The 13141-nt window shown below is 42.2% G+C and overlaps 1 protein-coding gene across 1 annotated transcript; it reads left to right on the top strand.

Moving 5' to 3' along the window:
* The first annotated feature begins 1797 nt into the window (after window positions 1-1797).
* On the top strand, window positions 1798-9553 carry LOC148143479 (putative G protein-coupled receptor 139). Its single transcript, XM_087975204.1, has 2 exons — window positions 1798-1867; window positions 8652-9553. The coding sequence occupies exons 1-2, from the start codon at window positions 1798-1800 to the stop codon at window positions 9551-9553; spliced, it is 972 nt and encodes a 323-aa protein (XP_087831330.1).
* Window positions 9554-13141: the final 3588 nt, after the last annotated feature.

Here is a 13141-nt window from a genome sequence, read left to right as displayed (position 1 = left end):
TGTGTTTTGGCTTTTATTCACAGGGGCGTTGAGGTTAAGAGCTGTAGGTTTTGCTGCAGCTCTAAACATCCCTGGTTACACCACACTTAGAATATTGTGCCCAGTTCTGGTTGTCTCATTATAGGAAGGATGTAGCTGCTTTAGAGAGGATGCAGGTGTGATTTACCAGGATGCTGCCTGGATTTGCGGGCTTGGCTTATGAAGAGAGTTTGAGTGAGTTAGGGATGTTCACACTGAAGAGAAGAAGGAAGAGAGATGACTTGATAGAAGTGTACAAGGTAATCGGAGGCATAGAGAGAGTAGATAGCATGAGACTTTTCCCCAGGGCAGAAATGGCTGTAACGAGTGGTCATAATTTTAAGGTTATTGGAGGAAGATAACAGGGGAGAAGTCAGAGGTAGGTTCTTTATGCAGAAAGTTGTGGGTGCGTGGAATGCACTGCCAGCAGTGGTCGTAATGTCAGAGACTTCGGGGACATGTAAGCGACTTCTGGACAAGCACATGGACGGCATAAATTGAGGGTCGCGAAGGTCAGGTTGATGTTAAATTAAGATAAATGCTCGGCTCAACATCGCGGGCAGAAGGGTCTGTACAGAATTGTACTGTTCTATGTTCTACGATGCAACTCTTCGAAATATTGAAGCTGTCGAATCTTTAATTTTTACCATGAGCGACACTGAAATCAACTGTTACGTGTTCATTATTTTGGCTTTGATGTCCATTATGATATCTGGTCATTACAATGAATGATGTCTGCCTAAAATGGTCCTCACAATTATGGTAAGCGTGTAACAGAGCATTTAAATCAATGCAATCCCCTCCTTCAAAGATATCCGTCCACGCATCTATCCAGCCATGCATCTGTTTAAATATCTATCTGTGAAGCTATTGATCTTGCCATCTATCTGTGTAACATGTCTGCTTACTTAAGACAAATACAGCATTCAATGCCCCCTGCTCTTGAAAGACTTTCGATTTAAAGCGGTTGTTTTTTTCTTTCACGGTTGTTTCTCGACCTATTGAATGTTTCCAGCATAAATATATCTGCCACAGCACCAGGAGCGCACTCTGCTCTCATGTCGTTTCCCTGGCAGTGCCAGAGCAACAATGACGTCATTAAAAATGTTAACCTTTGTCCAAGCGAAACAAAGGTTTGCACTTTTGGTGATGGGAGATTAAGCTGAAGGTTGCTACGGCTCAACCGAGGGGAGAGGGTAAGATGGAATGACCTTTCTGGCAACCTCAGCTGTTGCAGGAAATGAGGCTAGGCTAGTGACGTGGCTTTTACGAACGATCTGTCGAGCTTATTGAACTATCTGAACCCATGTTGTTTTGTTGACAAAGACAACTTCTTGAGCAAAGCTTAACAATAAAGTTCAGGCTACTCTTTTTTTAGATGTGCATAATGAATTACACCTTTTATGTGTTCAATGCATCTACTGTCGCTATACACCACGTTTCTGGCCACTCATTAAATAATACATTATTAGGAAATTCAGTAAAAGCAATTCTCGAAGTTCAGGAAGGAGAAGTCATTGCAATATTTAGTTTACTGAAACATCGCTGGTGAGAAAAGAATGATGCTGATCAAACATTTAAGACATGGTCATGGCAACATGATCGAAACTCATTAGTTCAACAACTGTAAATAATTGTGAAGCCTTCTAATTGTGACCCTAGTGGATTAACATTAAATATGATTCGAAATTTAAAAATAAATATATCTGTATGTATGTGCAATATATAAACAGATTGCACATGCAATCAGGAACACAGATCAATATCTCTGATAGAGCAATGCATGTACCGCCCAGAGGTCTCGCATATGCAATATTTTACATAGTGCTTGCAGCTATTGCAGTCCCAGGTAAAGTACTGTGGCTCACTCAGGTCTATGTTGCAAAATCTGTCGGTAAAACCACATCTGTGAGATTGCCTTTAGTTCTGGACACCATGTCTCGGAACAATGAACAATCAATCGCTAAAAGAATTTAATAGACTGGAGTATTGATTTCTGCTGATACAAGGATATAAGTGTCCATTGTTTTGAAATTGTATTTGAAAAAAAAAGACATGAATGTAAGTGTTTCTGGCTGGAGTACCATGTATTATTCTCCCCTAATTGCTTTGAAGGAGGTGTTGGTGAGCTGCTTTCATGAACCAATGGAGTACACCTCGTTCTGATGCATCCAAAGTGATGTTCAGGAGTGACTTCTGGAGTCGTAACCAAACACTCACATAATTTCAAGTTAGGATTCTCTGTAGCTTAGAGTAGGTTCTTGCAGTGAATGGTTTCTCATTCACTCGCGGCATTTCCTCTTCTGATGGATTGTGTTTGCATATATAGAACGGGCCAAGGAGACTCAGCAAGTTGTTGGAGCGGAGATTGTAAAGGGTAGAAATTTCTAATATTGTGTATAATCTGTTGTAATATGGAAGATTGAAGGTGTTACCTTACATGCTCATTAATCTGTTTATTATGCCGATTCCTAATTTATTTGCTAAAGTCTGGCTTTAGAAACTGGATAATTTAGATTTATATTTGGATCTGAAAGTGCATTTTTCTTCTAATTTATTGAGATTATTTCCATTGTTTCTTGTTAATACAAGTTTTTGGACTTTCCTTAAACTGGGTGACGAATAATCAGTGATTTTCTGAATTGCTAATTGATTATTATTTTTAAACTATTTGAAATGTTCATGCAATAAGGCAATTTCCTGTCTGTAGGAGTTTAAGTATCGTTTTCATTTACCCACAGTATTTAGCCTGTGCCAGCTTCACCTTAACTATTTGTATATTTTCTTGTACTACAAACGTAAAAGCGGTGATATAGTAGTGTAAGAAATTAATTAGAATAACAGAACATAGAACAGTATAGAACAGTACAGGCTCTTCGGCCCTCGACGTTGTGCCGATATTTTATCCTACTCCAAGATCAAACTAACCTGCATACCCTTAATCTTACTATCATCAATGTGCCTGTCCAACTGTTCCTTAAATGTTGCTCATGTATCTGACTCTACTACCACTGCTGGCAGTGCATTCCACGCACCCACCACTCTCTGTATAAAGAACATACCGCTGACATTTCCTCCAATCTTTCCTCCACTCACCTTAAAATTATGCCCCGTCGTGATAGCCATTTCCAATCTGGGAAAATGTCTTTGTTTGTCCATTCCATCTATACCTCTCATCATCTTGCATAACTTTATCAATTCACCTCTCACCCTGCTTCACTCCAACGAGAAAAAGCCATAGCTCTCTCAAACGTCCTTCTTAAGACCTGCCCTCCAGTCCAGGCAGCATCCTGGTAAATCACCTCTGCAGCCTCGCTGAAGCTTCCACATACTTCCTATAATGAAGCAACTAGAACTGTGTTCCAATTGTGGTCTAACCAGGATTTCAGAGAGCTGCAGTATAACCTCGCAGCTTATAAAAGCAATCCCCCTTCTAATGAAAGCCAACGCACCTGAGACCTTCTAAACAAACCAATCAACTTGAGTGGCAACTTTGAGGGATCTGTGGACGTGGACCCCAATATCCCTCTGTTTCTCCACACTGACAAGAATCCCGCATCTAACACTGTAATCTGTATTCATATTCGACCTTCCAAAATGAATGACTTCACATTTTCTCAGTTTGACCTCCATCACGTAATTCTCAGCCCAGCTGTGCATATTGTCAATGATCAGTTACACCCTACAGTAGCCCTCGACACTATCCATAACTTCACCAACATTCGTCTCATTTGCAATCATATTAAGCCACTTCCTCAGGCAAGTTATTTATAAAAATCACAAAGAGCAGAGGTCCCAGATTAGATCCCTGCAGAACACCGCTGGTCAACCAACTTCAAGCTGAATACTTTCCATCAACTAACAAACCCTGTCTTCTCTGGACCAACCAATTCTGTATCCAGACAGCCGAATGTCCCTGCATCGCATGCTTCTTTACTTCCTGAATGAGCCTACCATGGAGAAACTTATCAAACGCCTTGCTAAAGTTCGTGAACCTGACATCTACTGTTCTACATTCATCAATGCAACCTGTGACATTCTGAATTAAATCAATAAGGCTTGTAAGGCATGACTTGTCCCTCACAAAGCCAACTTGACTATCTCTAATCAACTATGCTTTTTCAAAACAATCAAGTCCTTTGTCTCAGAATCTTCTCCAATAATTTGCCCACCACCGACGTAATACTGACTGCTATGTAATTCCCTAGATCATCGCTATTCCCTTTCTTGAAAAAGGGAATAACAGTTGCCATACTCCAATCATCTGTGGAGTCCAGTGGACAGTGAAGATGCAGATATCATCGCCAAAGGCTCAGATGTTTCTTCCCTCTCTTCCCATAGCAACTGAGGTCATATCCCGTCTGATCCAGACAACTTTTCTATCCTCAGGTTTTTCAAAATTTCCAGCACATCCTCCTTCTTAACATCAACCTGTTCGAGCGTATCAACTCGTTTCACACTGTCCTCACAAACGACAGATTCCCTCTCACAAGTTAGTACTGAAGCAAATTATTCAATAAACTCCCCCCCCCCCCCCATTGCCTCTGACTACACACGCAAGTTCCCTCCACTATCGTTGGTCGGTCCTACCCTCACTCTGCAATCGTATTGTTCCTCACATAAGTGTAGAACCTCTTGGTGTTTTTCCTTAATCCTATCCGCCAAGGCTGTCTCATGCCCTCCTCTACCTCTTCTAAGTCCATTCTTCAATTCCTTCCTGGCTATTTTGTAACCTTCTAGAACCCTGTCTGATCCTTGCTTCCCTCAACCTTAAGTAAGCTTCATTCTTCCTCTCAACTAGATGTTACACATCTCTTGTCACCCAAAGTTCCTTCACCCTGTGATCCCTTCCTTGCCTCAGTGGGACAAACCTATTCACCACTCGCAGCAAGTATTCCTTAAACAACCTTCATATTTGTGACATACATTTAGCTGAGAATATCTGTTCCCAATTTATGCTCCACAGTTTCTGCCTAATAGCATTGTTTTTCACGCTCTCCCAATTAAATATTTCCCCAAACCCCCGCGTCCGCGCTCTCATCCCTCCCACTGCTGCAATGTAGTCCGCCCATTCACGAGGTATTTATCAAGAAAACTTACCTTCCGGGTAGCCCCTTGGTCTGCACTCTCACCATTCCCACTGGCGCAATGGAGGCCGTTGATGTGGGAGACAAGTTTTTATTTAGATTTAAAAAAAATGTATTCAAACGCTCTTCACAATTTAGAGCAGAGGGGATGGAGGCTAGGACAGTTGCGTGCTCCCTGTTGCAGAAAGTGGGAGGTAAGACTCACCACTAGTGTCCCTGCTGACCTCACTGCGAGAGGTGCACACGACTCCAGGTCCTCACAGAGCTCGTTAGGGAAATAGAGCTGGAGCTGGATGAACCTCGGATCATTCTGGAGGCTGTGGGGGTGACAGAGACGGGTTTATAGGCAGCCTATCACACCTAAGTTACAGGACAAAGGTAGCTGGGTGACCGCTAGGAGTGGGAACGGGAATAGGTAGACAGATCAGGGACTCCCGTGGCCGTCGCCCTCAATAATAAGTATCCTATTTTGTATATTGTTGGGGGAGAGTCACCTACCAGGAGAAAGGCACAGCGACCATGTCTCTGGCACTGAGCCTGTCTCTGTGGTTCAAAAGGGAAGTGGGGAGAATAGGAGAGAGATAGTGATCGGAGATTCGATGGTGAGAGGAACAGAGAGGAGATTCTGCATTCGCAAACGAGACTGCCGGAAGATATGTTGTCTCCTGCGTGCCAGGGTCAGGGATATCTCGAATCGAGTGTAAAAGGATTCTTAAGGGGGAGCGGTCAGAAGTCGTGGTACACGCTGGTACCAATGACATCGTTAGGAAAAAAAGGATGAGTACGTGAAAAATGAATATAGGGAGTGAGGTTGGTAGTGAAAAGGCAGGACGAGCAGAGTAGTATTCTCAGAATTGTTAGTCATGCCATGGGCTGGAGAGGCTAGGAACAGAGAGCGAGTACAGTTGAACACAGAGCTGCAGAGCTGTTGTCGGAGAAAGGGCTTAAGATATGTGGATCCCTTGGTTTGACTGAGGCCTGTTGACAATCCTGAAAAAACAGAATACCTGGCTTCTTTTACATCAGGGAGACAACGCGCAGGCTGGGTGACCACTTTGCGGAACGCTTCTGTTCAGTCCACAGAAATGTTTCTAAGTTTCCTGTTGCCTGCCATTACACCACACCACTATGTTCCGAGCCAACATCTCTCTCCCTCGGGTTTGCTGTAGTGCTTCAGCGAGGCTCAGCATCAACTGCAAGGACAGCGCTTCATTTTCGCCTTGGGGACCATGTAAACTGCTGGACTCGATATTGAGTTGAACAATTCAGCAAGGAGAAAGTGAGCATTGCAGATGCTGGAGAATCAGAGTAGAGAGAGTGTGGTGCTGGGAAAGCACAGCAGGTCATGCAGCACCCGAGGAGCAGGAGAATCGATGTTTCGGGTAGGAGCCCTTCATCGGGAATGAGCCCTTCATCTCCTCTGAGGGGCACCAATATGCGGGCATAAGGTTCACGAGAACTGTTCAGGAGGGTTTAAACTAGTTTCACAGCGGGCTAGCAACTGTAGCTACGGGTCTGAGAATGGAGTCGCTAGTGAAGAGCCAGATACAACGTGCAAAGAGCCTGTGACGAAGGATAGACAACTGATATGGCAAAGTTGCAGTCACTGTGTTGGTTTGAAGTATCGCTATTTTAATGCAAGGAATATCAGGAATAAGGTTAGCTAACTTTGAGCATGGATGAGTACTTGGAAATATGGTGCTGCGTTCATTACGTAGACATGAACATTACAGGGGTAATGGTTTCTCGATGTTCCAGGATTTAGATGCTTCAAAAGGATTAGGGTGGGAGGTACAACAGCTGTGGAAGTGGCATTACTAATTAGGGATGGTATATCACAGCTGTGGAAAAGGAGGTCCCCGAGGAAAGTTTATCAACAGAGTCAGTATGGGTGGACTTCAGAAAGAGGAAAGGGGCAATCACTTTATTGGGAGATTTCCACAGACCCTCCAAAGCAACAGAGACACAGAAGATCAAATTGCGAGATAGACTTTGCAAAGTAGCAGGGTTGTTGTCATGGGTGACTTTAACTTCTCGAATATTGACTGGAACCTCCTTAGTTCAAATAGTTTGGATGGAGCAGTTTTTGTCAGGTGTGTCCAGGAAGGACTCTTGGTACTGAATCAGGCTAGGTGGCAAATCTCGCAGTGGGAGAGCACTTCAGAAATAGTGATCGCAACCCCCTGACCTTCACTATCGTCACGGAGAGGGATAAAGAGCAGAAAGTATGGGAAACCTTTAATTGGCAGAAAGGGAATTACAATGCTATTAGGCCAGAACTGGTGCGCCGAAATTCGCAACAGATATTCTCAGGAAAATTTACGATAGAAATGTGAAGATCATTTAGGGAGCACTTGGTAATAGTGCTGGATAGGTTTGTCCCACAGAGGCAAGGAAGGTACGGTAGGGTAAAAGATACTTGGATGACAAGAGATGTGGAATATCTAGTCAAGAGGTTTAAGAAAGCTTACTGAAGGTTGAGGAAGCAAGGATCAGAAAGGCCTCAAGAGGGTTGCAATGTAACCAGAAAGAAACTGAGCAATGAATTCAGAAGAGCTAAAAGAGGACCCGAAAAAGCCTTGGTGGGTAGAATTACGGAAAACTCTAAGGCATTCTACACTACCATGAGATATAAGGGATTGGCTAGAGTGAGAGTAGGACCCAACCTCGACTACCTCCCTTTCTGCAGCTGTTATATTATCCCTGATTATCAATATCACTCCCTCACCTCTTTTACCTTCCTCCTTATACCTTTAGAAACTTCCGGACGCCATACCATCCAACAAACATTCCTGCCCCTGTAATGTCTATGTCTCCATAATGGCCACAACATCGTATTCCGAGTAGTGATCCATACCCTAAATACATCAGCCTTATCTCTGCCACTTACTGCGTTAAAATAGGCACACTTCAATCCATCACAATCACAGCAAGTTTGCTCTGTCAGCTGTCCATCCATCCTTCCAGACTCTCTGCATCTCTCTGTTCACCAGCTACCACCTACTCTGATCCATAGCTCCAGTTCCCATCTCCCTGCCAAACTAGTTTAAAGCCTCCCGAAGAGCGATATAAAACCTCCCCTGCAGAATATTGGCACCACTCCAGTTCAGGTGCAACCCGTCCTCGTACAGGTCCCAACTTCCCAAGAGTGTTCCCAAGTATCCGCATATCTGAACCCCTGTCTCCAACACCAGTTCTGCAACTACATTTTCAGATGCACTTACTTTGTCTTTCTAGCTTTGCTAGCCTGTGACATCAGTAGCAATCTTAAGACTACTACTCTGGCTCATCCTGCCTGTGAGCTTCCAACCTAACTCCCTACATTAAAGTTTCAGATCCTGCTCCATTTTCTGAACTATGTCATTCGTACCAATGCGTACCACAACTTCTGGCAGCTCACCCTCCCCCTTCAAGGTCTCCCTTTAGAATTATGCTTAGCGCCCAGTGAATATCTTTATCATGTGCGGAAACTTAATATAATACAGATCAGATATAATACTTAATCTGTAAATCTATTCATAACCGTTTGTCTCTTTAATCTTACAGTTAATTTTGTGGCAGTTGTGATACTCTCCAGAGGAAGGTGCGGTCTCTCTAAATGTATCACAAGATACCTCGTATCTATGGCGATTACCGATCTTCTAGTCATTATCACCGCTGTGATATTAAACCGCATTCCTGGTATTTATTTTCCAGGCAGTTTTCTGTCTATTACTCCAGTGTGCAGTATGGGCGCTACATTAATTTTTGCCTCTAGAGACAGTTCTGTATGGCTAACAGTCACTTTCAGTTTTGACCGGTTTATAGCCATTTGTTATCAGGATCTGAAAGTAAAATATTGCACAGAGAAAACGGCAACTTGGGTGATAGTAATGGTCTGCATCCTTTGTTGTTTGAAAAATATCCCCTGGTATTTTATTCATGAACCTGTCTACACAATTGGCAATGTCCCATGGTATTGTAGATTAAAAGATGTACTCTACACTTCAGTTGTATGGAGAGTAGTTGATTGGGCTGACCGCATTATAAATCCATGTCTCCCATTTCTTCTGATTCTTATATTCAATGCTGTCACCGTTAGGCATATTCTTGCAGCCAGTACAGCACGGAAAAGACTCATGGTCCACAAAAAGGAATGCAACCAAAATGACTCCGAGATGGAGAGCAGGAGAAAGTCCATCGTTTTACTCTTTACCATCTCTGGCTGTTTCATCCTGTTGTGGCTGACATACATTATCCACTTTATTTATGACCGATTTACAACTGACAACCAAATCAATGGTTTCACTGACCCCAAGTTCATTTTTCGTGAATGTGCAAATATGCTTCAGCTTTTGAGTTGTTGTACAAACACTTTTATTTATGCTGTGACTCAGAGTAAATTCAGGGCACAATTAATTAACATGTTACAAAAGCCACTGACTCTAATAGGTAACTTGCTCAAATAATGAATTAAGAAAAATAAAAAGCATTCCACAATATCTCTTTGCGTATCCTTTGTCGTCTTCAGATGCTGGCAACCAAAGTTTTGTTTTGGTTTTGTTTGTCTTTCATTTGATAGTGTTGCATTAATCGACCATGCAAAAATGGGTTGTGATCATAGAGCACAATTTATGATATATTCCTGAGCCGGAAATAAAACAAAAAAGAATGTTATTATCATGTGATCTTAGTCCATCAATGACAGAACTGGTGCAATTTCCTGCCAGGTGACGTTCCATGTCAACGACGTGATCGTTAAATTTCCCAACAAAATACAATCCCAAAAACCTTAGCAAATGATTTACTGACGATTAGGCATCCGAGTTCCAGCATCTTACAGTGAGCTTTGCAAGGGTTAGTTTGAGTTGCTACTGTGCCGTCTAGAATTCTTCAAAAATCTTGATTCCAGTGTCGATCAAGTAGTTTCATCCTGAGGTAATTGATATGCTGTCTGTATTTTATGTGTGTTTGTGTATCAACAACAGCTATTCGTTGATTCTGGAATGAAGATTTAACTAGTTAGAATTAACTAGGATCTGTTTGATATGTGTTGCTTGAGAAATAAACATTTCCAAGGCAATGTTCAAAATGGAAGGACGCTAAAAGTATGTCTCAATCTACTAATAAAAAGAAAATCATGGTTTGTGTTTATTTTTCTTTCTTCATATATATGACATATTTGACATTTGAAGTGTTTCCTATTAATTCCAGTCATTCCGAATCCGTGCAATGCTGAAATCGAAAATGCATTCGACGTTTAGGGAGAACTTGGTAGGTAAAGGACAGAAAACTGATCATGCTTTCTTACGTCATGCTAAAATAATAAATCCAAGCGAATTCTGTAACTTAAGGTCAATTTTGTATAATTTTATATACTGTTAACAAGAGGTGAGATTACCTTTAACATGATAGTATAGGCTGCTTGAAGAATATGAGTTACATTGCGACGTTGTGTGACACAATATCATTTAACCTTTTCCTCAGATGACGTCAGCTTGTACGAAGGGGCATAATTACAAATTGAAGGGTCATAGATTTAAGACAGATGTCAGAGGCAGGTTCTTTACGCAGAGAGCGGTAAGGGCGTGGAATGTCTTTCCTGCTATTGTCGTCAACTCAGCCACATTAGGGAGATTTAAACAATCCTTGGATAAGCACATGTATGATTTTCGCATAGTGTAGGGGGACGAGCTGAGAACAGTTCACAGGTCGGCACAACATTGAGGGCCAAAGGGCCTATTCTGCGCTGTATTGTTCCATGTTCTATGTTCACTGAAACAGAGCCTGTATAATTTGGGAAAATCTGCATTCTTCCATAAACAATGCTGTAATAAATGCCATCTCGTCAGTTCTGTCATGGAGGAGGAGTCGGAACACTGTTTTTGTTCAAACAGTGACACGGGCTAAGTTACATCAGCAGAGGGATCAAACAAGCCTTCAATTTCATCTCTCATTCTAAGAGAACATCACTTCCTCAGGGCTCAGCTGATATTCAGTGCTGTGCTCATCTTCTGCAATGGGATTTTCAGCTCTAAAGAATGTAATTGACATGTTGTGTGGACACCGTTTCAACTCCACATGTTTTCATTTCTCAAATTCTACTGGCAGTTAGTGGAGAATTTGTGGCCATGTTCTCCATGGATTTACCCTCAAGTTCTGGACTGTGAAACTATCGCCCATCATTTACATTCTCTATTCCCACAAAAGAACATTTTATGGACATGTGTCTCTTTGGATCCAACTGGTTGTTTATGTCCAGTTAAATTTTATTCACTCTTTGGATAAACCAATCAGCAATGAGGAGTCAGCGAACGCTTTTGAACACTCTCTTTTCAGTACAAATGCATTGGCAGATTTTTTTTTTAAAAAGCCAGCTTATTCCAACACTCTCCCGCTTTTAGGCGCGTAATTGGTGATTGCAAGGGGAACACAGTAACTGGAATCGAATCCAATGAAGTTTTTGCTGGAGGTCAAAGGACAAAGAAAATTACAGCACAGGAACAGTCCCTTTGGTCCTCTAAAATTGCATAATCCAGATCTTCTATCGAAACCTGTAACCGATTTTCTGAGTATCTGTATCCCTTTGCTCAATGTCCATTCATGTGTCTGTGTAGATATATTTAGTGGATATATCTTGTTGATTGTGAGAGAAGAACAAGGGAAGACAACTCATACGCAATCCCGGAGGAGTGGGAAAAGCCAGGTCAACCAGACTGATTGAGTTGTTGCTTTCGCGAGCCTATGTAGACAGAATAGGCTGAATCGAAAGCAAAAACATATTGGGCAAATCTAGCAGGTCTACCCGTATCTATGAAAATAAAAAAAAAAGTTAAGGTTTCAAAATGTCGAGTTGCATCAGTTCTGATGACGTCACTTTTCGTGAGTTGATTGCGGAGATCCTTAGAAACATTCACTTGTTTTCTATAACCAATGATTCCCTGCCACCTTGCCTGACAGCCCTTATGATGAAGAAATATATAAAAAGAATCTGGATCCAACTGTCCTTTAGTAGGACAGCTCTCTGCCTGTACTCCTGATGAAGGGCTTTGCCCGAAACGTCGATTTTACTGCTCCTCGGATGCTGCCTGAACTGCTGTGCTCTTCCAGCACCACTAATCCAGAATCTGGTTTCCAGCATCTGCAGTCATTGTTTTTACCTCGTTGATTTTAACCCTACTGCGAATCCTCTTGCAAGGATGCCTGCCTTGAAGAAGTTTTCCTCCTCTCTCTACAAGACTCTCAGGGAGTCCCTCTCCCACTGCAATTCCTAGGTCATTTCCTCTGCCCTGATGCTACTTTCTCCCCACCCCCACCCTCCTCTCGCTTATCTCTCCACGCTTCAGGTTCTCTGCCTTTATTCCTGATGAAGGGCTTTTGCCCGAAACGTCGATTTTACTGCTCCTCGGATGCTGCCTGAACTGCTGTGCTCTTCCAGCACCACTAATCCAGAATGTCCTTTAGTAGCGGCCGAGTTGTGACGGTGAAGGATATGAAAGTCCAATGGGTGCTCCCAGTGTGGATTTAATCTCTGCTGACTGTATTCCATTTCCTCCCTGATTTCAGCCCAATGTTAATTCAATTCAGTTTCTGTGGCGTGGGGTTCCTATAATTTCGTCTGCTTAAAAAACGGAAATGACTGAAATTTGCGGTTCTCTGTTGGAAAGAAATTGTTGTTTATGTCAGTGCACTCAAAAATGGTTTGCTGTTTCCTTTTGATTAAAAAAAATCCGCAAAATATAAAGGGTTGAAATTTGCTGACAACACAAGCGATGAAAAACGTTTAATATTTTTACAGTTACTGCAGACAGAGTATTAGTTCATTCAGTCAGGAGCAGAAGTCAGTGTTCTTAATAAAGAATACATTGCAAACGAATTGAATGCGATGATATTCACAGTAGATGAGGGAAAATTGGAATGCACTGCTCCCAGTTAAATTGTCATTTCTGAGAGTCAGCAGTGACATTATGGATTGAGATGCAGTGTGGTCTTTGAACATTTTGAAATGCAGTGCGGTCTTTGAACGCCAAGGTTAGACTCCTGTCCATTGTCTCTTA

The sequence above is a fragment of the Chiloscyllium plagiosum genome, unplaced genomic scaffold, assembly GCF_037043375.1.
Source record: "Chiloscyllium plagiosum isolate Xiang-an unplaced genomic scaffold, Cpla_swu_hap1 HiC_scaffold_27, whole genome shotgun sequence".
NCBI lineage: Eukaryota > Metazoa > Chordata > Chondrichthyes > Orectolobiformes > Hemiscylliidae > Chiloscyllium > Chiloscyllium plagiosum.
This window is presented reverse-complemented; position numbering and strand designations above follow the sequence as displayed.

Bases quoted from the DNA above. Each gene is read 5' to 3' on its own strand.
- LOC148143479 (XM_087975204.1), top strand. From the start codon at position 1,798: ATGCATGTACCGCCCAGAGGTCTCGCATATGCAATATTTTACATAGTG. The intron at 1,868-8,651 runs GTAAAGTACTGT...TTAATCTTACAG, and splicing joins TGCAGCTATTGCAGTCCCAG to TTAATTTTGTGGCAGTTGTG.